We start from the raw sequence: 23,760 nt of genomic DNA on the forward strand, positions 1-23,760 counted from the left end.
CAGTGAGTTCATAGTCACAAAATGAGTCCCTGTTAGTATGTTGAAGTTTGTCCTTCTGTCCTTGGTATTACACCACAACTTTCACTTTCATGTGAAAGTAGTTTTTCCCCTAGAATTTTTTTGAAGGTAAAATTGACTGAATAAAGTATGTAAATTTAATTAAGATTTAATTAAAATTTAAGTAAAATAAAATAAAATAGATTCTATTGTCTTGGGACCAGTAACAATAATTAAAAACCCACAATTATTCCAATATATTAGAATAAGCACAAATTATCTTACAATTAATTACCTTATGAGGTAATTATAATACCTTATCATGTATGAATACTTTACAGGTATTAATTGTTATAATGTATGAATACTAGCTAGTAGATGTTTGAACTTTTACTGTGAGGAATTCAAGAATAGTTTATTTCAAAATAGAGTTTACAAGACAGGGCATCTTTTATTAAATTTTCCCATAAAAAGAAAAAGTACACAAAGCACTAATTACAAGTAACACCACAATTAATTGGGCCTCATTCCTCTGTAATGAACAGGCAAGCAACGAGTCATTTTAGTAACATTTTTTCCTGGTCTTTTACTTTCTGTATCCTCTTTTCTTGATTTCTGATCATTGAAGACATTGCTGAAAATGTGGATAAAACATAGTTAGAATAACAAAATCTACTCAGACTTTAATTCTACTATGTGCTACCTCAAAGATTAGCTTGTTAGTATAGAACAGATATGTTCTGAGCCCAGGACATTCTTAAAAATTGTGATGTAGCGTATTTTTGAAAAGGTTGGTGTTATGGAAGAGAGCTAAGGGTAAATCTTTAGTGCTTCAGGTGTTTTATTTTATTTACTTATTTATGTCATAGACACAGGGTCCCTCTCTATGTTGCCCAGAGTGGTCTCAGACTCCTGGTCTCAAGCAAGCCTTCTGCCTCAGTTTCCCAAAGTATCAGGATTACAGGCATAAGCCATTGTGCCCAGCATCAGTTGTTTTAAATGAACATGATAATTGTAAAAGTAATACTAATTGTAAACAATTCAAACACCTCATAAGGACACAAAAAAGATGAAGGTCAGTCTTTGTCTCTGCTCCCTCAATCTGCTGGAATCTACCTCTGCCTGAGAGGTCATTACCATAAGCAATTTGGTGAACATCTGCACGTATACATGCATCTGCACACGTTTTATTCTTTACACAAATGAAAATATACGGTATAGATTGTTCTGTAGCTTCCTTTATTCATATAACAAAATGTCAATAATTTCTCAGTTCAGCTTATGTTTTAACTGCACAGTATTTACTAATATTTCAGTACACAAACTGACTTACTAAACTGACTAAAAAAGGTTACACATTTTTCTTTCTAAACAATGCTATATAAATACTTTTGTATATATACTTCTGTGTATTTATATAATCATTTCTTATAGAATAAATTGCTAGAAGTGGAATTTCTGGGTCAAAGGGTAAATGCACTTCAAGTTTTGACAATCCTCCCCAAATTCCCCCTAAAAATATTTGTTTTTGAATTTTTAAGAGGTATCCCATCGAGACACTGCATCCAGCAAAAAGGTCTTTTTATTTTGTAAACAAATACATGTGTTCCACGTAGATTATTATTTGGTCCCATACATTAGATAAACTCAGAAATGTATGTCATGGTGAGAATAAAAATAGGATCAATAAGATAATGCATCTTCCTTCAAAAATCTCACAATCGATATGGAGAGGCAGATGGCAGGTAAGAGACAGGGTTAACGTGCAGCTCCAAGCTCCAACTTGGACGGACAGAGCAGCATGTGGAGACTTACACTGTTGACTTTGCTCCAAGAGCCACTGCAGGAATGTACCAGAAAAACTGAAGGAATTCACAGATCCTTTGAATGAAGCAGCATGACGCTGCAAATTCCACTAGATAGGTGAAAAACTGTGAGTTCCCAGAGTGTGAGAGGCGTAAATACTGCCTCCCAACATACATCCCACTGGGGAACCTGAAAATCCAGATTATAGGAGAAGGATTTAACCTTACCTAGAGCTGAAACGAATTTAGTGTAGAAGTAGCAGTGGGAAGAGCTTTGGAGGCACTCTCATTCTTAGATCGAGCCCAGGGAAGCCATCCCTGACTATATCTCACAGGGGCCCTTGGGGAAGGCAGCTGGCAGAATTTGGGAGTGGTCACAGGGTGAAAGAAGCTCCCAGCTGAACTCTGTAATAATTTCAACTGTACACAAATTCTTTTGAGCAGGATCTGGGTAGTGAACAGGAACTGCTACAGAAAGCAGCACAGAAGCCACTTGCTGACAGTGTGGGCAGGTAGGAAGGAGCAGGCAAGACCTGAAAGCCATACTTGCTTTCTCAGTGGGGAAGCTTATAGCCTGGGGCAAGGTCTGATCTGCCCCCCCATTCCCCAATCACTACCCCACACTGGCTGCCTGGAGATTCTGGCGCTGTTAGTGGGGCATGGTGGGAGGAAGACTAGCCTTGCTGTGTGGGAGCTAGGTGAGGCCTATTGCTACAGGCTTTTCCTCACTTCCCTGGCAATAGAGGCAGCCATCATCACCTCTGGAACATAACCCCACTGGCCCAAGAACTACCCCGCATCCCCCACCGTGGCCATGGCAAGCCCCACCCAAGGAGAAACTGAGCTCAGATGCACCTAACTCTGCCCCAACCTAATGGTATTTTTTTTACCTGCCCTGGTAGCCGATCACAAAACACACAAACTCTTGAGAGCTTGATGGCCTCAACACATCACCTGAGTAACCCAAATACTTATCCTGGCCACCTTAGGGCAAGCTTATATTCCCTTGTATTCTATCACAGCTGGTGCTCTCTTGAAAGCACCACCTCCTGACTGGAGGCGAACCAGCTCAGGACGTTACAGTAACTAATAACAGAATAACGCTGTACCAAGGAAGGAGAAAACAACAGCTAATTCCATTACCTGTAACATTCTAGCTAGCCAGAGGTCCTAAGTTTGTCCATGTGAAAATGTCACTGCTAGCATAACCAGTATTTGATAAAGCTAGGACACTAAACCTATTTATAACCAAGGACTCTCACAGAGTGTACTTCACTCCCCTACCTCCCCTACCAGAGGAGGTGCTGGTATCCACGGCTGGGAGACCTGAATATGAATTGTATCACAGGTCTCTTTGCAGACATTTCCCAGCCCCAGCCCCAGCCAGGTAGCCCCACTAAGTGGCTAGACGCAAAAGAAGAGTAACAATCATTGTAGTCCAACTCTTAAGAAACCTCATCCCTAGGGGAGGGGGAGGACACCTCATCAAGGGATCAACCTGTGGGACAAAATAATCTGAACCTTGAGATACAGATTTTTCTACTGAAACAGTCTACACAAATCAGAAGGAATCAGAAAAGCAATTCTGGAAATATGACAAAACAAGGTTCTACAATATCCCCAAAAGACCACACTAGCTTCCCAGAAATGCATGCAAATCAAGAAGAAATCTCTGAATTGCCAGATAAAGAATCCAGAAGGTTGATTAAGCTACTCATGGAGATATCAGAGAAAGGTGAAACCCAACTTAAAGAATTTTTTTTAAAAATACAGAATGTGGATGAAAAATTCTCCAGAGAAATACAAAGACAAAACAATCATAATTTCTGGAAATGAAAAACATACTTATAGAAATACAAAATGCCCTGGAAAGTGTCAACGTTAGACTAGAACAAGGGGAAGAGAGACCTTCAGAGCTTGCAGACAAGGTTTTCACATTAGCCCAATCAGACAAAAACAAAGAAAAAAGAATTTAATAAAACTGAACAAAGCCTTCAAGAAGTCTGGGATTATGTTAAATGGCCAAACTGAAGAATAATTGGTGTTCATAAGGAAAAGAAATCTGAAAGTCTCAAAAACTTATTGCAGGGAACAATTGAGGAAAATTTCCTTGGCCTCACTAGAGATCTAGACATCCAAATACAAGAAGCTCAAAGAATACCCATGAAATTCATCACAAAAAGGTCATCACCTAGGCATGTGGTCATCAGGTTATCTAATGTCAAGATGAAGGAAAGAATCTTAAGAGCTGCAAGGCAAAAGTGTCAGGTAACCTATAAAGGAAAGCCTACCAGATTAACAGCAGATTTCTCAGCAGAAACCCTACAAATCAGAAGGAATTGGGGTCCTATCTTTAGACTCCTCAAACAAAATAATTGCCAGCCAACATTCTGTATCCAGCAAAACTAAGTTTCATGAATGAAGGACAGATAAAATCTTTTACAGACAAAAAAAAATGCTGAGTGAATTCACTAGTACCAAGCCAGCACTAAGAAATGCTAAAAGGAATTCTAAATCTTGAAATAAAACCTCAAAACACACCAAAATACGACCATCTTAAAGCATAAATCTCACAGGCCCTATAAAACAATAACACAATTAAAAAAAAAACCCAAGGTATTCAGGCACCACCTAATACAATGAATAAAACAGTACCTCACATCTCAATGCTAACACTGAATGTAAATGGCCTAAATGTGCCACTTAAAAGATACAGAATGACAGAAAGGATAAAAATCCACCAACCAAGTATCTGCTGTTTTCAACAGACTCACCTAATGCACAAGGACTCATACAAACTTAAGGTTAAGGGACGAACAAAGATATTCCATGGATACCACAAATGAACAGGAGTAGCTCTTCTTACATCAGACAAAACAGACTTTAAAGCAACAACAGTCCAGAACAACAAAGAGGGATATTATATAATGATAAAGGATCATTATATATGGAAAATATCACAATCCTAAATATATATGCACTTAACACTGGAGCTCCCAAATTTATAAAACGATTACTACTAGACCTAAGAAATGAGACAGATGGTAATGGTAATACAATAATGGTGGGGGACTTCAGTACTCCACTGATAGCACTAAACAGGTCATCAAGATGGTAAGTCAACAAAAAACAGTGCATTTAAACAATGCAATGAACTTAAACTATACCCTAGAACAAACAAACTTAACAGATATTTACACAACATTCTACCCAACAACTACAGAATATACATTCTTTTCATCAGCACATGGAACATTCTCCAAGATAGATCACATAATAGGACATAAAAGAAATCTCAATAAATTTCAGAAAATCAAAACGATATCAAGTACTCTCTCAAGACTACACTGGAATACAACTGGAAATTAACTCCAAAAGGAACCCTTCAAACTATACAAACACATGGAAATTGAATAATCTACTCTGGAATCATCTTTGGATCAATAATGTAATCAAGATGAAAATTTAAAAATTCTTTGAACTGAACGAAACTAGTGACACAATTTATCAAAACCTCTGGGATACATCAAAAGTGGTTCTAAAAGGAAAGTTCATAGCATTAAATGCCTACATCAAAAAGCCAGAAAGAGCACAAATAGACACTCTAAAGTCACACCTCAAGGAACTAGAGAAACAAGAACAAACCAAACCCAAACTTAGAGGAATAATTAAAAAAAAAAATAACAAAGATCAGAGCAGAATTAAATGAAATTGAAACAAATGAATAAAACACAATACAAAAGACAAATTAAAAAAAAAGCTTATTCTTTAAAAAGATAAAATTATTAGACCATAAGTGAGATTAGCCAAGAAAAGAAGATAGAATATCTAAATAAGCTCAATTACAAATGAAACGGGAGATTTTACAACTGATACCACAGAAATACAAAAGATCATTTAGAGCTAAAATGAACACCTTTATGTGCACAAATTAGAAAATTTAGAGGTGATGGATAAATTCCTGGAGATATAAAACCCACCTGATTAAGTCAGGAAAAAATAGAAACTCTGAAGAAGCCAATAACAAGTAGTGAGATTAAAACAGTAATAATAATAAAAAAAATGCCAACAAAAAGAAGTCCAAGACCAGATGGATTCAGAGCTGAATTCTATTGGGCATTCGAAGAAGAATTGGTACCAATCTTACAGAAAGTGCTTCAAACATAGAGAAATAGGGAATCCTTCCTAAATTATTCTATGAAGTCAGAATCACCCTAATACTAAAACCAGGAAAGGATATAACAAAATAAAACTATAGACCAATATCCATGATGAACATAGATTGAAAAATACACAACAAAATAGTAGCTAACTGAATCCAACAGCATATCCAAATGATAATATACCGTGATCAAGTGGGTTTCATACCAGGGATGCAGGAATGGCTTAACATACTCAAGACAATAAATGTGACATATCACATAAACAGAATTGAAAACAATAATCATATGATCATCTCAAAAAATGCAGAAAAAGCATCTGACAAAAATCCAGCATCCCTTTATAATGAAAACCTTCAGCAAAATCAGCATAGATGGAACATACCTCAAGGAAACAAAAGCCATCTATGAGAAATTCACAGCCAACATTACACAGAAAGAGGAAAAGTTGAAAGCGTTCTCCATGAGAACTTATAAAAAACAAAGATGCCCACTTTCACCACTGCTATTCAACATTGTACTGGAAGTCCTAGCTAGAGCACTCAGACAGGAGAAAGAAATAAAGGGCATCCAGATCAGTGAAGAGAAAGTCAAACTATTGCTGTTTGCTGATGATATGATCCTATGCCCAGAAAACGTTAAAGACTCATCCACAAAGCTCCTAGACTTGATAAATGAATTCAGTAAAGTTTCAAGACACAAAATCAATGTACACGAATCAGTAGCATTGCTATATATCAACAACGACAAAGCTTAGAATCAAAGCAAGAACCCAGCTCCTTTTACTATAGCTGCAATAAAAATAAAATACTTGGCTAGGTGTGGTGGCTCATGTCTGTAACCCCAGCACTTTGGGAGGCCAAGGTGGGTGGATCACGAAGTTAGGAGTTCAAGACCAGCCTGGCCAACATGGTGAAACCCCATGTCTATTAAAAATACAAAAAAAAAATTAGCCAGGCATGGTGGTGGGTGCCTGGAATCCCAGCTACTTGGGAGGCTGAGGCAGAGAATTGCTTGAACCCAGGAGGTGGAGGTCACAGTGAGCCTAGATAGTGCCTTTGCACTCGAGCTTGGGTGAAAGAGTGAGACTCCACCTCAAAAAATAAAATAAAATAAAATAAAATAAAATACTTAGGAATATATTTAACCAAGGAGATGAACAATCTCTACAGGAAAAACTACAAACACTGCTGAAGGAAATCATAGACAACACACACAAATGGAAACACCTTTCATGCTCATGGATAGCTAGAACCAATATTGTGGAAATAACCATACTACCAAAAGTAATTTACAAATTCAATGTGATTCCCATCAAAATACCATCATCATTTTTAACAGAACTAGAAAAAAAATCCTAAAATTCATATGGAATCATGAAAAGATCCCACATAGCCAAAGCAAGACAATAAAAAAGAACAAATCTGGAGGCATCACATTACCCAACTTCAAGGCTATCATCACCAAAACAGCAAAGTACTGGTATAAAAATAGGCATGTTGTAACCGGGTTTTTTCTTGGGTGCTGGTGAGGCACCAGCTCCCTTGAGAGAAAGCTGTGGGTTTTTGGCCTTTAATTTTTTAAAGAATAAGTGATGGGACCACTGAAGTTGTGGCATGGGCTTGTAAAAGTAAATATTGGACCCAAGAAGTATTGCAGAAAGGTGATTTTATTTAGGTAGAGAAAAGAGAAGAAAAGGGGAAGAAGAGAAAGACTTCCACGAAGAGTGTGGAAGGGGATTCCAGAGGGGAAATTCAGAGCGGAAAAGGGAGCTCCCACCTTGTGGGAAGGGATTCCAGAGAGCTGGAAATCTGGTGTGGGTGAAGGAGCAGGGGAATTTATCCTGGGAGAAATTCCCACCTTTCCAAGTTCCTTTGGCCAATGAAAGGAGTTCCTTCAAACTTCTGCTGGGATGATTGACTCTTAGTTTCTTCCCATGTCCGTGAAATTTAATCATAAATCTTTAAATCTCCCGGATGGAGATAGATGAGAGGGGGGGCATGGCGCTGGGAAATTCTTGCCCTAAAACTATGCCCCCTCATGGACCTGGAAAGAAACACCTTCCCTCATTCCCCGCTCCGAACAGGAAAATTTAACTTCTGTTGAAATAGGGGCGTCGATCCTCTTTAACTACTTTCTGCTGAAACGGGGTATGGAAAGGGCTCTGCAGTTGAGGTTTCCTCCAGAGGGGAGGCTTTTAGGGGTGCAGGTTAATCTAGAGGTCCATGATAGAGCTCACGAGCCAAGGACATCCAGGGTTCCAGCAGCAGGATTATTGTGTGACCTTATGGTTTTATAAGAAATGAATATGACAAGGTGGTTAAAGATGAGAGGCCCAGAGTTATAAATGAGCCTAGGAGAGATCAAAGCCAGGTTCTTGAAGGTCTTTAGCCCTGTTTTTGATTGATTCCTGAGTTCTATGTTTAAAATAACACTTAAATCATTTACAAAATAGCAGCATCTTTCCTAGAAAGAAACAGGTTTCCCTCCTCTCTGTTGTTAGCAGATTTAGGGCCCTTTTATTTTTAAAGCTATGGCAGCTAAAGAGTTAAGCTGGTTTGCAGAGAGAGCTGCCTTTTACACAGAGAATTAGTAACCTTTGTTGTTATATTTAACATCTGAGATAGCTTATAGTAACTGAATAGAGGTAGTAGCTTTCCCAATACTAGCACCAAGTTTTTATATTATTTGAGGGATAGCAAAGTTGAGGGTTATAGTCGTATTGATACCAGGATAAATTAGACTTGTGAGGAGTTACTCATCTGAGGATCTTGTTGGAAAAGTAGATGTAGATCTTTTCATGGCTCGCAGATGTACAAAGAGTTATCTCCTTGAACTCCAGGCTGTGGAGTGGAGGGTTTATGACTTTCCTTAGGAGGTATTTAAGGCTTCAGCTGAGTGTGATGAATCCATGAGTTAATCCCCACCACCTTAACTGCTGTTGGGGTAGACAGAATAACCAAAAATGGTTCTTTCCAAGATGGGCCTAGAGAGGGAGAGTCTGAGGGGAGAGATTTAAAAAGCACCAAGTCTCCAGGGCAGAACAACTCTTTCCCTTTTTCCCTAGGACGTCTTTCAGGCAAACTCTTGGGAACCTGTTGGTACTTAGCCAAGAAGTTATATCTTTTATTAGATTTGCTGGGTTTTTTTTGTTTAATACAAGATCATTAGTAAGAAAGGGCTGTCCATAAAGCATCTTATAAGGACTGAGTTCTATTTTCTGAAGAGAGTTTTGAGCTCTTAAGAGTGCTATTGGTAACAGAGAAGGCCAGGAGAGAGAGGTTTCCTGTGCCAGTTTCTTTAGGTGTCTCTTAAGAATTTTATTCATTTTTTCTACTTTCCCTGAGGACTGAGGCCTTCAAGCACAGTGGAGATGATACTGTATCCCTAGAGCCTTGGAAATTCCTTGGGTTACAGCAGCTTTGAAGGCAGGACCATTATCACTTTGAGGACACCGAGGGAGTCCAAATCTAGGGATTATTTCATTAATTAGGACTTCCATTATTTCTTGGGCTTTCTCTGTTCTACAGGGGAAAGCCTCAACCCAGTTTGTATAAGTATCCACACATACTAGAAGATACTGATGTCCCCGAGACTGAGGCATACGGGTGAAGTCCATTTGCCAGTCCTCACCTGGGTAATGTCCAGCTCATTGTTCCCCAGGGGGAGCTTTGTGATGTGCCAAAGGATTATTTTTTTGACATACTTTACATCCTTTGACTATTTGTTGGACAGCCTTGAAGAGGCCTTTGCCTATAAATATAGATTTGGCCATCTGATGTGTATTCTCTATACCCACCTAGAAGGTTTGCTATAGGGTTTTAAGTACTTTCCAGTGGCTGGCAGCAGGTAGAAGCACTTTTCCCTCCTCATTGGCTAACCATTCTGAAGGAAGAAGATTGTGTCCCTGGGAGATTGCCCACTTTACCTCTTCTGATGAGTTTGAGGTCTAGTTCCTGGAGTGGGTTCTCCCATATTAAAGGTCCTTCCATAAATGCTTGTTTAGCTGCCCTTTTAGCTTCTAGGTTAGCTTGGCGATTGCCCTTGGCTACCTTCTCATCTCCTTTTTGGTGACCCTGACAGTGTAAGACTGCTACCTCTTTTGGTTCTTGGACAGCTTGTAGTAAGTCTAAAATTTCCTTGCGGTATTTAATGGGAGTTCCTGCCGAGGTTAGAAACTCCCTTTTCTTCCATACAGCAGCATAAGCATGCAAAACTAGGTAAGCATATTTGGAATCTGTATATACATTTACTTTTTTTCCCTTTTTCTAATTTCAGAGCTTGGGTGAGGGCTATTAGTGCTGCCAGCTGGGCACTAGCACCAGGAGGAAGGGAATTGCTTTCAAGCACTGTTTTACTCACTACTGCATATCCTGCTTTTTGAACTTCATTTTCCACAAAGGAACTTCTGTTAGTGTAAAGGTTAAGGTCAGGGTTGGCTAGAAGAGTATTTAAGAGGTTCTCTTGAGTGGCATAGTTCTGAGCTATAATCTGCTGACAATTATGTTTTATGTCTGCTCCTATCTCAGGGAGGAAAGTAGCTGAGTTGAGGGCTGCACATGTATGCAGTTGAAGTGCAGGCACTTCGAGCATTAAGGCCTGATATCTGAAGCAACAATTGTTAGCCATAAGCCTCCTTTAGAGGCCAGAATTCCAGCTACATTATGTGAAGTTCATACAGTTAGATTTTTCCCTTGCACTATTTTAACTGCCTCTGAGACCAGTATAGCCACTGCAGCTACAACTCATAAGCAGTGTGGCCAGGCTTTCACTACTGCATTAATTTCCTTACTTAGGTATGCCACCAGTTGTGGTGTGGCTCCCTAAGTCTAGATGAGAACCCCCAGTGCCACTCCTAACTTCTCTGTAACATATCGGGAGAAGTTGTTCCCTGTAGGAAGGCTTAGAGCTGAAGCCTGCAGTAGTGCCTACTTTAGGGTTTGAAAGGCTGCCTTAGCTATTGGGTCCCAGAGTACTAGATGGGTATTAGCTTTTTGGGTTTTCTTAATCAGAGTGTACGAAGGTTTTGCTATTTCACCATATCTAGGAATCCAAAATAGGCAAAAACCAGTTATTTACAAGAATTCCCATAATTGCTTTAGGGTTTTGGGACGGGGAAGCCCAGTATGGGTTGAAGACATCCCTTATCTAGGGCCTAAGTGCCCTCAGACAAGACCAGCCCTAGGTATTTTACCTCCTGCCTACAAAGTTGGGCCTTTGGTTTGGAAACTTTATATCCACAGTTGGCAAGGAAGTTTAGGAGCTTCTGAGTGGCCTGCTGACACTGGGTTTCTGAGCTTGTAGCTAAAAGTAAGTTATCCAGATATTGAAGAACCTGAGTACCTGGATGTGAGAAACTACTAAGATCCTGAGCTACAGCCTGGCTGAACAGGTGGGGGCTGTTTCTAAACCCCTGAGGTAATACTGTCCCAGTGAGCTGGGAACTCTCGTTTAAAGGGTCTTCAAAGGCAAACAGAAACTGTGAGTTAAGATGTAGTGGTACAGAGAAAAAGTCATTTTTAAGGTTCAGAACTGTAAACCATTGTGCCTCTTCTGGTATTTGAGACAGCAAGGTGTAAGGAGTAGGTACAGCTAAATATAAAGGAATTACAGCTTCATTAATAAGTCTAAGATCCTGCACCAGCCTCCATTGTCCATTACGTTTTTGTACTCCTAAAATTGGAATATTACAAGGGCTATTACAGGGCTTCACTAGACCCTGAGCTTTTAAGTCCCTTACAATATCCTGCAGTCCTTTTTTTTTTTGGCTTTTGGTCTTAGTGAGTATTGTCTCTGGTAAGGAAAAGAGGTAGAATCCTTCAGCCTTATTTGAATTGGGCATGCATTCTTTGTCCATCCAAATTGTCTGACCTTTGCCCAGGCTTCAGGATTAAACCCTTCTTGAAATAATGGACAGCAGAGAGGGATTTTCTCCCTAATGAGGTTCATAGAGATAATGGCTCCTGCTCTGGCTAGCAGGTCCTGCCCTAGTAAGGGAGTGGGACTTTCTGGCATAATGAGGAAGGCATGGGAGAAAAGCATATCTCCCCAGTTACAGCTTAGGGGCTGGGAGAAATATCAGGAGACTGCTTGTCCTAGGACTCCTCAGACAGTTACAGACTTAGAGGACAACCGTCCAGGGAAGGAGAGCAAAACAGAGAAGGCTGTGCCAGTGTCCAGGAGGAGATTAACTTCCTGGCCCTCTATGGTCAACGTTACCCAGGGCTCATTGAGGGTGGTGATTTGAGCTGGCGCTTGCCCTGGGCACCTTTAGTCCTACCATTGGGTCATTTGGTTAGACACCCCAGGCCCTGGGAAGCTTTGTCCCCTGGGACAGTGTGCTTTCCAGTGATTCCCTTGGCACAGCAATCATGGATGAGGTGGTGGTCTTTTCCTATGAGGACAGTTTCTTATAACATGTCCCTTCAGACCGCAATGGTAACAAGCTTTGCCAGCCTGGTGGCTAACCTGAGCCTTTCCCTCATTTGAGCCTCTGGGGTCTGCTTGCCTGAAGGCCGTAACTAAGGCAGCAGCCTTTCTCTGATTTCTCCTGATCCTTTTAGCCTGTTTCTCTTGGTCTCTATTATAAAACACTGAGGTTGTCTGGGTTAGCAATGATTTTAGACTCTGTTCTGGTCCCAAGGCCAGCTTCTGAAGCTTCCTCCTGATATCTGCTCCTGACTAATAGACTTGTCCTTTAGTACTAACTAAGGATTCTTAATGGAGTCTGATGACAGGTCTGTGTACCTTCTTAAAGCCTCTTGCAATTGCTTAAGGAAAGCTGTTGGGTTTTCTTCCCTTCCTTGAGTTATGGTGGATAACATTGCCTTCTTCCTACTTCGCCATAATCCTTCAAGTATACAGGTCAGGAAATGCTTACGGCTCCAGTCCCCCTGTTCTGAATCCAGATCCCAGCAAGCGTCTGTGTCAGGGACTGTCTGTGTACCTGTAGGATATTTATCCTTTTCCTCTGGCGTTAACCAGTTATGTACCTAAGGTACCAAGTGTCCCTAAACTCTAGAGCCGCCATTAGAGCAGCCTCTTTTTCAATTGCTGGTTAGGGTTTGATTAAGCAAAAGCATGACATCCTTCCAGTCTAATTCAAAAGACTGACCCAGGCCCTGAAGAACATCTATGTACTTGTCTGAGTCATCTGAAAACTTTCCTAAGTTCACCTTAATTTGCTTTAAGTCAGAAAGTGAGAAGGGGTGTACACCTTACTTGGGCCAAATTCTCCTCCCACTGCCTGCAGGGGACAGAGTTTGGGCATCCAGGTAGCCTGAGATGCCCTGGGTGTCTCGGCCCTCCCTGGCTCCTGTTGGGGTACAGGAGCTGAGGAGCCCTGGTTGGCACTGGTGGAGGTAGTTGCCACAGGGAATCCCACATGTGGAGGTACTCCTGAGGAGGGCTAAACAGGGTATGGGACACAGGCCTGACAGAGCTGAGGCTTATTCCTCAGGGAAAATAATAGTTGCACATAGGGGACCTTAAACCATTTACTCTCGCTTTTACAATGCAGGTCTAATTGTAGAATAGTGTTATAACTTATACTTCCCTTTGGAAGCCAGGTTTTTCCACTCAGCAGGGGGGATTCTGGCCACTCTGGCAGAGAAAGAAGAGCTGCTTCTTCTTTAAAAAAGTCATGTGTTAAATTCGTCCCAATTTTCCAGTATACATTTTAATGGGGACTTGAGCTTGGGAATAGAAGAACCCATCCGAAATTGAACACAAGGGATGCCCACATCCCTGGTTAAAAAAAATTACAGCTGCTTTGACCTGAGGCGTCCTCCAGGTAAAATAGGTACTGAAATGAAACATTTTCAGTCAGTACCCTGAAATTTTGTGTGCCCAAGATGCACGATCCACCTTATTAAAGGGCTCTCCATGTACTGGATTCCAATCATGAATTACCAGCATCATGGACTCATGCCCATGGACTTGCATGACCTCCAGTGACCACCACGGAGGCATGGAACAAAAGGAGCTACTGGGTTGGGTGGTAATCATACCAATGAACTCTGACAACGCCAGTCAGGCTCAGGAGATGGGTACTAATATTTCCAGCAAAGGTCCAACTTTTGCAGGCCAATTTATAAAACTGCCCTGGAAGGGTAAGCTTCTAGGGCGGGGCCATTAGAGCACACAATTCAAAGAAGCAGGCTGGGCCGCTGCAGCCGCCCTGCCCATTCGAGTGCCTTTTGTACCCCACCTCCTGCCAGAGGAGAAAGTTTGCCATGCCCCTGCTCAGGGACCTGCAGCCACCATGTTACTGGGACCATGTGTACACCCTAGGCCACTACCCCAGCCACTGCCCACACAGGGACCTACAGCCAGCAGGCAAGAGCCCCAGGGAAGGAAGTTTCCTTGTTCTGCCCCTGACTGCATTTTTTAACAGCCATATTCTGCAGTTTCATGCTGCCCTCAACTAGGGATCCAAAAATGCTGGCCAGTGAGCAAGCGAACCCACAAAAGGCATTTTCTCTGAGGTGCTTCCTTAAGTGCTGCCACTTTGCTTAGAGCCTCTGAGCCCAACTGGAACGCACCTCACCCCACCCTGAAGCTCCCCCTCACCCCACCCCCGCCCCACCCCGCCTGGCTGTGACTGACTGAAGGGCTGGGCTGTGGGCAGATCTGGTTTCTGTTTTGGCCAGCAAGGAGCAAAAGGCCTGGGGGTGGGGAAGTGCGCCTGCCCCAGCCCACCAGTTCGCAAGCCCAACACCTGGCCATGCCTGCGCACACCTGGTTCTACCCCTAGTACAAACAGAGAGCATTTGCTTGTCCCACCTCCCGCAGGTTTTTTGCCCAGAGAAGCAGCAGAGAGAGAGAGAGAGAAAGAGAGAGAGAAAGTGAGAGAGAGAGAGAGAGAGAGAAAGTGAGAGAGAGAGAGAGAGAGAGAGAGAGAGAGAGGAGGGGGAGGAAGAGGGAGAGAAAAAGCTTGGAAGAAAAGCTGGCCTGTGCTACCATGGCTTGGTGCCACTCCAGCTCCCTGCAGCCCTGCCTGGCTGCGACTGCTTCAGGTGTTCTTAAAGAGACAGGATAGAAAGCAAGTGAGAAGGGTCCAATGTTTTTCACTTACTCCTCCAATGCTGCACTCTTCATGCCCCATGTTGGGTGCCAATTCTGTAACTGGGTTTTTTTCTTGGGTGCTGGTGAGGCACAGCTCCCTTGAGATAATGCTGTGGGTTACTGGCCTCCAATCTCTTAAAGAATAAGCGATGGGACCACTGCAGGTGCACTGTATGCTCATAAAAGTAAATACAGGACCCAAGAAGTGTTGCAGAAAGGTGATTTTATTTAGGTAGAGGAAAGAGAAGAAAAGGAGAAGAGAAAGACTTCCATGAAGAGTGTGGAAGGGGATTCCAGAGGGGAAATCCAGAGGGGAAAAGGGAGCTCCCACCATGTGGGAAGGGATTCCAGAGAGCTGGAAATCTGGTGTGGGTGAAGGAGCTGGGGAATTTATCCTGGGAGAAATTCCCACCTTTCCAAATTCCTCTGGCCAATGAAAGGAGTTCCTTTAAATTTCTGTTGGGGTGATTGACTCTTAGTTTCTTCCCAGGCCCACAAAATTTAAACATAAATCATTAAATCTCCCATATGAAGAGAGATGGGAGGAGGGCATGGTGCCGGGAAATTCTTGCTCTTAAAACTACACCACCTCATGGACTCAGAAAAAGAACACCTTCCCTCAATATAGACCAGTGAAACAGAATAGGGAACCCAGAAAGAAAGCCAAATATTTACAGCCAACTGATTTTTCAACAAAGCAAACAAAAACATAACATGGGGAAAGGACACCCTATTCAACAAATGGTGCTGGAATAATTGGCAAGCCGCATGTAGAAGAATGAAGCTTCAACTTGTCTTCAACTCAAGATGGATCAAAGACTTAAATCTAAGACCTGAAACCATTAAAATTCTAGAAAATAACATTGGAAAAACTCTTCTAGACATTGGCTTAGACAAAGAGTTCATGACCAAGAACCCAAAAGCAAATGCAGCAAACACAAAGAGAAATAGACGGGGCCTAATTAAATTTAAAGGCTTCTGAACAACAAAAGAAATAATCAGCAGAGTAAACAGACAACCCACAGAGTCGGAGAAGAAAATATTTGCAAACTATGCATCTGACAAAGGACATCTACAAGGAACTCGAATCAGCAAGAAAAAAACAAATAATCCCATTAAAAAGTGGGCTAAGGATATGAATAGGCAATTATCAAAGAAGATATACAAACAGCCAACAAACATATGAAGAAATGCTCAACATCACTAATGATCAGGGAAATGCAAATCAAAACAACAATGTGATACCACCTTACTCCCACAAGAATGGCCATAATTTAAAAATAAAAAAATAACAGATGTTGGTGTGGATGTGGTAAAAAGGGAACACATTTACACGGCTGGTGGGAATGTATACTAGTACAACAATGGAAAGCAGTACAAAGATTTCTTAAAAAACTGAAAGTAGGACTGCCATTTGATGCAGCAATCCCACTACTGGGGGAAAAGAAGTCCTTACATGTAAAAGACACTTGTGCACCCATGTTTATAGCAGCATAATTCACAATGGCAAAAATATGGAACCGGCCTAAATGCTCATCAACCAACTAGTGGATAAAGAAAATTATGTATGTATATGTGTGTTTATATATATACATATATATATGTATACATGTGTATATATATGTATGTGTGTGTGTGTGTATATATATATGTAATGTAATACTACTCAGCGATAAAAAGGAATATAAAATAATGGCATTTGTAGCAACCTGCAAGGAGTTGGAGACCGTTATTCTAAGTGAAGTAACTCAGGAACAGAAAAACAAACGTCGTATGTTCTCACTTATACGTGGGAGCTAAGCTGTGAGGATGCAAAGGCATAAGAATGGTATTACGGACTTTGAGGACTTGTGGGGAAGCACGGTAGGCAGGTGAGGGATAAAAGACACGTTGGGTGTAGTGTATACCACTCGGGTATTGGATGCACCAAAATCTCAGAAATCACCACTAAAGAACTTTTCCCTGCAACTAAACACCACACGTTCCCCTAAAGTACTGAAATTTTAAAAAATAATGCTCAAACCCCACAAATTCACAATAAACTTAAAACCAGATGTTTTTCCTGATGTTTATCTACATAGAGGTCTTGGGTTACCACAGGACTTGGAATTTTCTTCAACAACAATTTGCTAAAACCTTTCTATATTAAAAACATGTGGATTCTGGAGTCAGAAATTTCAGAGGCCAAGTCCCTGTTCTACTCCTCACTGTGACTTGGAATTTATTGACTGTCCTCTTATCTTCAGTTTCCTCATTTTCAAATGCTGTAATAACAGTACCCATTTCCCAATGTTGTTGTGAAGATCACATGAAGAAAATGTAAGTGTAGCTCTGAGTACAAGGCCTGGCACACAGTTGGGAAGTGCTCGATTAAGTGTTAATAGCAACTATTAACAAGGTTAAGTTTACTTTATAAAGATTCGTTAAGTATTTTCCTTCACCAAGCAATTTATTATTTCCTAAGGATGGAATAACAAAGGTACTTCAAAATTAATTTCTTTCTGATAAAGTCTCCTGGATTTATAAAGGTGAGTTAGAAAAGCATGAAACATGAGAACTCCCCCATATCCATGGTACTTAGAGCTTATGCCCAAAAAGCTGCCAGTCATCTGCAGATTATGACAGTTTCTTATTCAAATAGTTTTAGCATTTTTAGAAGTGGATTATTTTTATTTTGTCATTCATTGAGTGGCACAGTGTCTTATAGTGCTTTGCTAATTTAAATCCTGTGTAAGGATAAATACCACTATTTTGCTTTCTGGCTATTGACTATACTCCTGTCTTGGCTATCGTCATATAAATGCTTGTCTAAAGACCTAATAGGAACAAGAAAGACAGTGTGTGGGAAAGTCCCAGGTGAAAAACCACTCAGAACCTCAAAAACACTCCTGAGGGTTTGTGGATTGTCATCCCCATTGGATAAGAGAGCACAGCAGGGCTAGAGTGACCTGACCATGGTCACACAATTAATCCAGGGGCTATTAACAGTTAAGACCGTTATATTTAGACTTCGGTTTACAGTTGCTAATTCAATACCCTTTCAGTGGGTCTACAGATAAAATTCTTAATCTGAAAGAAAGGTGAACATTCTCATGAGCAAGGAAAATCTCTTCAAAAATGTACACTGTACCTTGGTTTTTCAGCTGTAAATCTTCTACCAGAGTTTGCAAGCTTTCCAGTCTGTTCTGAAGCTTCCTACATGTTTTTCCTGTTGTTTCTATTGGTGGAGACTGTGAATCTATCAGAAAATGGCTTAGATGTGATATTAAAAGTCTATTTGACATCTCCTTTTGGAAATCTTACAATTAAAGGCTAAACAATTTTTCTTTAAAATAAAGGAAACTTTTTTCATGACAAATTCTAAAAGAGCTATAACACTTAAAGAAAACATTAACACGATTTTAAAACAGAGAAAAATGAGTTTTATCTAAATATTGCAATGCTAGCCTATTTGATTTTGTTCAAACCAATCTGATGTATCATTACTTAACTACATAATATTAAACGGGATGGGTGAAAACAATACTTCAAGTTTAATGATACATTCTGCATCATATATGACAGCTTTTCGTACCAAGCCTGAGTAGTTCCATTAACTTGAGTTTGAGGGAGTATGATCTAATACAGAAACTGCACCATTTTTAATGTACGTGAGGCCAGTACCCATGTTAGTTCTGTCACCTAATGAGAATGGTATTATATGACAGCAGAGGGTGACATGGATGTCAACATGGTCACACTGAAACTAGAACAAATGTGGCAGTAGAAACTAAAGAGGGCCTAGGAGCATGTAAGTTATTCTTTTACCAATATTCTGTTTTGTCAACCTCTAAACGTACTTAATTGGCAATCTGAAGATTTAAATTTTGATCTTAATCCCTGCCTAGCTGTATAATTTTGAGAATATTTTTAATGGCTAATTTTCCTATCAAGAAAACTTCCTTTTCATTACAGATATTAGCATTCAAGGCAATTATCTAGGAATTACTTTAAGAGAATGAGAAACAGTTTCTTAGATTTTAAACATAAACAATATAAAATATATGTTTTATGGGTACCTGACAATAAGCAGGGGGTTGGGGGTGGGAAGAAAATGCCATGCCGTTATGTAACAAAAACTAACAATGAGGTGTCAAGAAGCATTGTTCTATTCCTGCAATAACCACAGCTCTAAAAGGAAATGTGGAGGCCAAAGCAAATCCACCTTGGATGCTAATCTGCCAAGTTGACTCTTGATTCATCCCAGTTCCAGGAAGTCATCCAAGATTTCCAGTTTCCTTGTATGGTAGGTAGCAAGTACCTACCATAAATCTATCCTTAAGCAATTGTCTTGCACATCCTTTCTGAGGCATGTATACCCTTTACTTACAGTATACAGGTCCTGGGCCTGAGGGGATAGTGGTACAAGGATCTACCACCTTGTTTCACTGCTGCAGAGACACAGACATGGCTCCATTCTTAAGTCCCTATTAAATGTTTCTGAGAAACTGGATTTGTCAGTCTCTTTCTTTAGCCTCTCAGCTTCCTCAGTCTTTGTGGATAGGTTTTCACAGACTGGCTATCACAGAACAGGAAAGTAATTTTATACTTAAAATTTAAAAATATAGTAAATGGATAGCTTAGAAACATAAAAGATGAAAGAGGACAAAAGTACAGAAAAAAAGATGTAAAAAATGTACTAATATGTGTGATTAGAAATTTCTTAGGATATAGAAATGTGTAAGGCATAGTATTTCAAAATACTAAGAAATGATTTGATGATAATACAACTTTGTCTAGTTTATCTCTTATAAAAGGGAATGATGTCATAGAACACTGGGGTCATTTGGTCACTGTCATACATGAAGAGAAATATTTCAAGTTCATTCAACACATAATATTTAACTCTCACTTATTTACCAGGCATTTATTCTACATCAAATAATTTTTTTTCTAATTTGTCTAATCAAATAACAAACTAACTTAAACTATTAAAAATGAGAAAATTTTGAAACGTTTGTATGGCACATACTTATACTCACTAAGGCAGAGACTGAAGAAGAGCTATGATTTTAAAGAATGTAAATAAGAAAGAAAAGTAACTCACAGCATTTAAAAGAGGACCCAAAATTCTTTTAATAAAATAGAGGCAAAATGTTCATTATTTATATTAGAGAAAAAAAGAGATAATGTTTACATATAATATCTATGTACACTTACTAAGACTCAAATGGTACACAATAGCTGTTATAATTAAATAAGACCTGTTTAAGTTACACAGAATCAGAGCTTACACATAAGAGCAACATGCAAAATCTTAATTCTGAGTAAAAAGATCTTACAGTGCAGCATTGTAAAAAACAAATCAATCACAACAATGATATCAGATCTTTCTTACCTTTAATAGAACTGGATGAATGAATAGGTTTGGTGGATCTATATTGCGATGTGGAACCTACTGAACCTTCAACTGAACTGGTTAGGAGTGAATGCACTGGAGACTTCTTAGGAGAAGAATTAAATAAACGAGAAGCTGAATTTTTCACAGATGGACTTGCTAAAATTTTGCAAGAATAAAAGTAAAAGGGCAGAATTAATTAAAAATAGTACACTGCACCTCTCAAAAAGTCAAACTTTCATGAGAAAATGTTTCCAATGGTGGAGGGACAGGAGAATGTTCTTCTAAATACCCAAGATTTGGGGGTTTGGAGCTGAAAAGGGCTATGTCTTAGGAATAAGGGTGAACAGGAACTAGACCTGCCCTTGGGATCCTGAGGTCTAGCTTCAAATCCTCTTTCTAATGTGATTAAATTGATCTGGAAGCCTTAGTTGTCTACCAAAAGCAAGCATGAATGCTCTCTAGAGGAAGGTTATCTCATTCATAGCCTCAAATCACCTGTACAACTTTTCATATATAACATGTCATACAACAAAAATAACCAGGCATGTAAGATGATGATATGGCAGAAAACCAAGAAAAAAAAATAATAACAGACATAGAGCTATAGGGTCCAGAAAGTGGGGTAATCAGGCATAGACTTCCATAGATTCAAGCAGCATTACTTCAAACTCCAAATGAATTCTTATATGCATAAAAAAATCGTATCTGCACAAATGAATAAAATGGTAAGTATATAATGGTAAATGTTTATCTAAATATGTCTAAACATAGAAAAGCCAATGTACTGTGGTATGACATTATGACAGCTACAACATCACTAAGTAACAGGAATTTTTCTGCTCCATTATAATCTTATGAGACCTCTGTTGTGTATGTCATGGTCACTGACCAAAACATTATTATGCAGCACACTAAGAAAAAAAAAAAGAAAACTTATCTTTCTCCCATCTCTTTTCACCTTACCTCAATCTTTTCTATCTACAATACTGTCCAGATTTATAACTACATTTTTGTTGAATAATCATCACAGATTTATTCTTTCTCATTTATTTTGTTCTCTTCCATAGGAAGACCAATTATGTGTCTGTTGGTTTGCCTTTGCCTTCCAAATCTAATGTATTCTGTATAATTATTTTTGGTCCTTATTTTAAAAAATTCCTTTTGTGTAATTTTCTCTATAATTTGTCACATCTATTTTATTTTTCATTTTCTAAGGCTTTTCCCTGTGATGTTTTTATCTTTCTCTTCCATTTGTAGTCTGAGTTATGCCACTTTGCTTGTCAACAAATTGATTTCTTTCAATCTCTTGTTTCTGGAGCTTTTTCTTTTCTTTCTTCTTTTTTTTTTTTTAATGGAGACCATCTTATCTATAATTCTTTGGAAATTTTATGGAGACCTGTCCATCTTGATTCTTCTCCTTTTCCTTTCATCTAGTCAATATTTATTCAATACCTTCTATGTGTCAGGAAGCTTCCAGGCACCTGGGATATATCCAGGAACCAAATGGCTAAAGACATCTGCCCTTGCACAGGTCTTGTCTCACAAGGGTGATACAGTATATGTGAGAAGACGCTAAGCGTAACTGATAAAAGGAATAAGGAGCACTGGAAGTGTGGGAAAATTGTTATTTTTATTTTATTTATTTTATTTTTAGAGACAGGGTTTCACCATGTTGCCTAGACTGGTCTCAAACTCCTAGGCTCAAGCAATCTGCTCACCTTGGCTTCCCAAAGTGATGGAATTACAGGCATGAGCCATCATGCCTGGCTGGTTGTGATTTTTAAATGAGGTGATGAGAAATAAGTCCCACTGGGGAAGTGACACCTGGTCAAAGTTTTTAAAGGAGCTGAGGGTTAGCAACATGAGGGAACAGGGCATAAATGCTCTAACATGGAAGCTGCCTGACATGTTCAAAGAACAGTTTGAGGGTGGGTAAAACAGAATGCATGAAAGGGAGTAGCAGGAAACAAGGTCAGAGAGCTAACAAGGACTTGGAAGATACCACAAGTACTTCCAAGTATATTTGCAAGTATACTGCAAATACTTTGGCTTTTACCCTCATGGAATAGGGAGCCATTGTAGGCTCTATTTCTGTGCTTTTGTTGGAAACTCACCTGCAGATGCAAATGTGAAGCAACCAGAGGGATCTTCCATGTCTCCTGCGTGTAATGTGACTGGCTCTCTAGAAGTATAAGAATTGTAATGCAAGCATTCCATTTCACAAACATTGTACTAAGATTCATAGACAGAATCAAGCAGACACAGGCAAAATGTGATAACTTAAAATATAACCTCAAGATGGCAATCATAACCCTAAACTGTAGAATTCCTAAAATACTCTAAGAGGTAAATTCAAAGTTGCATTATCCTTTTTGTATTCAGAATCCATGAACATTTTACGGAATGAAAATACATAATCCTCATTAGAAAATCCATTTTTGTGTACTAACAGCTATAAAATCCAAATCATCTGTTCATGGATTCTAAGAGATGCAGTCTTAATGACTCATTTAAAAATAAAAAAAACCAAATACAATGACAATAACAACTCATAGCATTAGTAGTATCAGTGTACAAAACTATAATACATATAAGTTGAAGTAAACTACATAGTCCTCTGTGAGTTGGGTACCAATATGAGAATATTATGGCAGCAGTTCTCAGGGTGGTTCCCTTTTAGGAGGTTTGTGAGGTCCAAATTTTTTCATTATGATATGAAGTTGTTATTTGCTTTATAATTTTCAGTCTCTCACAAGTGTACAGTGGAGTTCCCCAGAAACTCCATGATAGTTGACATCACAACAGATTAAATGCATATGGAAATATGAGAATCTAGCTGTATTTTCCTAACATAGGCACTGAAATGTAAAACATGCCTTCTCAATGACTTTTTGGCACATATAGTTATTCTTCATAATAAAGAAAAAGTTATTTTCTATAATTTCAGAATAAAGAAGTATTACAGTACTTTCATTGCTGATGGAAGCAGATTTTTCTAGTCATGAACAAACTCTACTGCAGAGCTTTAGTTAACTCAGGGAAATAGCTCCTCTTTGTCCCATGCCTATGACTGGGCTCCAACCCCAGGAGCTCAGTGTGGATACCCAGGAGCAGTACAAAGTGGTCATAAACATGGGCTCAGGAGTCAGCTAACCCTGAGTAAAAATCTGAGCTCTACTGTTTTCAAGCAGTATGACTTTGATAAGTTGCTAAGCAATCTGAGTCTTCATTTCTAACCTATATATGGGAAAAGAATGCCTGCCTTATACATGAGATTAGACTAATAAGTCTAAGTCAACTGGAAAATAATAAGAATAAAAATATGCAGTTGATAGTTGTGGTTATTAATAGG

The 23,760-nt window shown here is 39.5% G+C and overlaps 1 protein-coding gene and 1 non-coding gene across 11 annotated transcripts in view; both read right to left on the reverse strand.

Moving 5' to 3' along the window:
- Positions 1 to 423: 423 nt before the first annotated feature.
- CCDC158 (coiled-coil domain containing 158) overlaps positions 424 to 23,760 on the reverse strand; it is a 111,712-nt gene continuing 88,375 nt past the window's right edge. For 8 of the 10 annotated variants that reach the window (XM_074396303.1, XM_039468448.2, XM_074396310.1 and 5 more), the window contains 4 exons: positions 22,523 to 22,590; positions 20,406 to 20,564; positions 18,159 to 18,266; positions 424 to 631 (listed from right to left, as the gene is read on the reverse strand). In XM_074396303.1, coding sequence (XP_074252404.1) covers positions 555 to 631; positions 18,159 to 18,266; positions 20,406 to 20,564; positions 22,523 to 22,590 — 412 coding nt within the window. In that variant the 3' untranslated portion in view covers positions 424 to 554. The remainder of the gene's footprint in view (positions 632 to 18,158; positions 18,267 to 20,405; positions 20,565 to 22,522; positions 22,591 to 23,760) is intronic. The other 2 variants (XM_074396305.1, XM_074396308.1) reach the window with 2 other exon arrangements.
- Positions 18,348 to 18,408, reverse strand: LOC120363798 (U7 small nuclear RNA). Its single transcript, XR_005579236.1, has one exon. It is a non-coding gene; the product is annotated as a U7 small nuclear RNA (small nuclear RNA).

This window comes from Saimiri boliviensis, chromosome 3 (assembly GCF_048565385.1).
Source record: "Saimiri boliviensis isolate mSaiBol1 chromosome 3, mSaiBol1.pri, whole genome shotgun sequence".
Classification (NCBI taxonomy): domain Eukaryota; kingdom Metazoa; phylum Chordata; class Mammalia; order Primates; family Cebidae; genus Saimiri; species Saimiri boliviensis.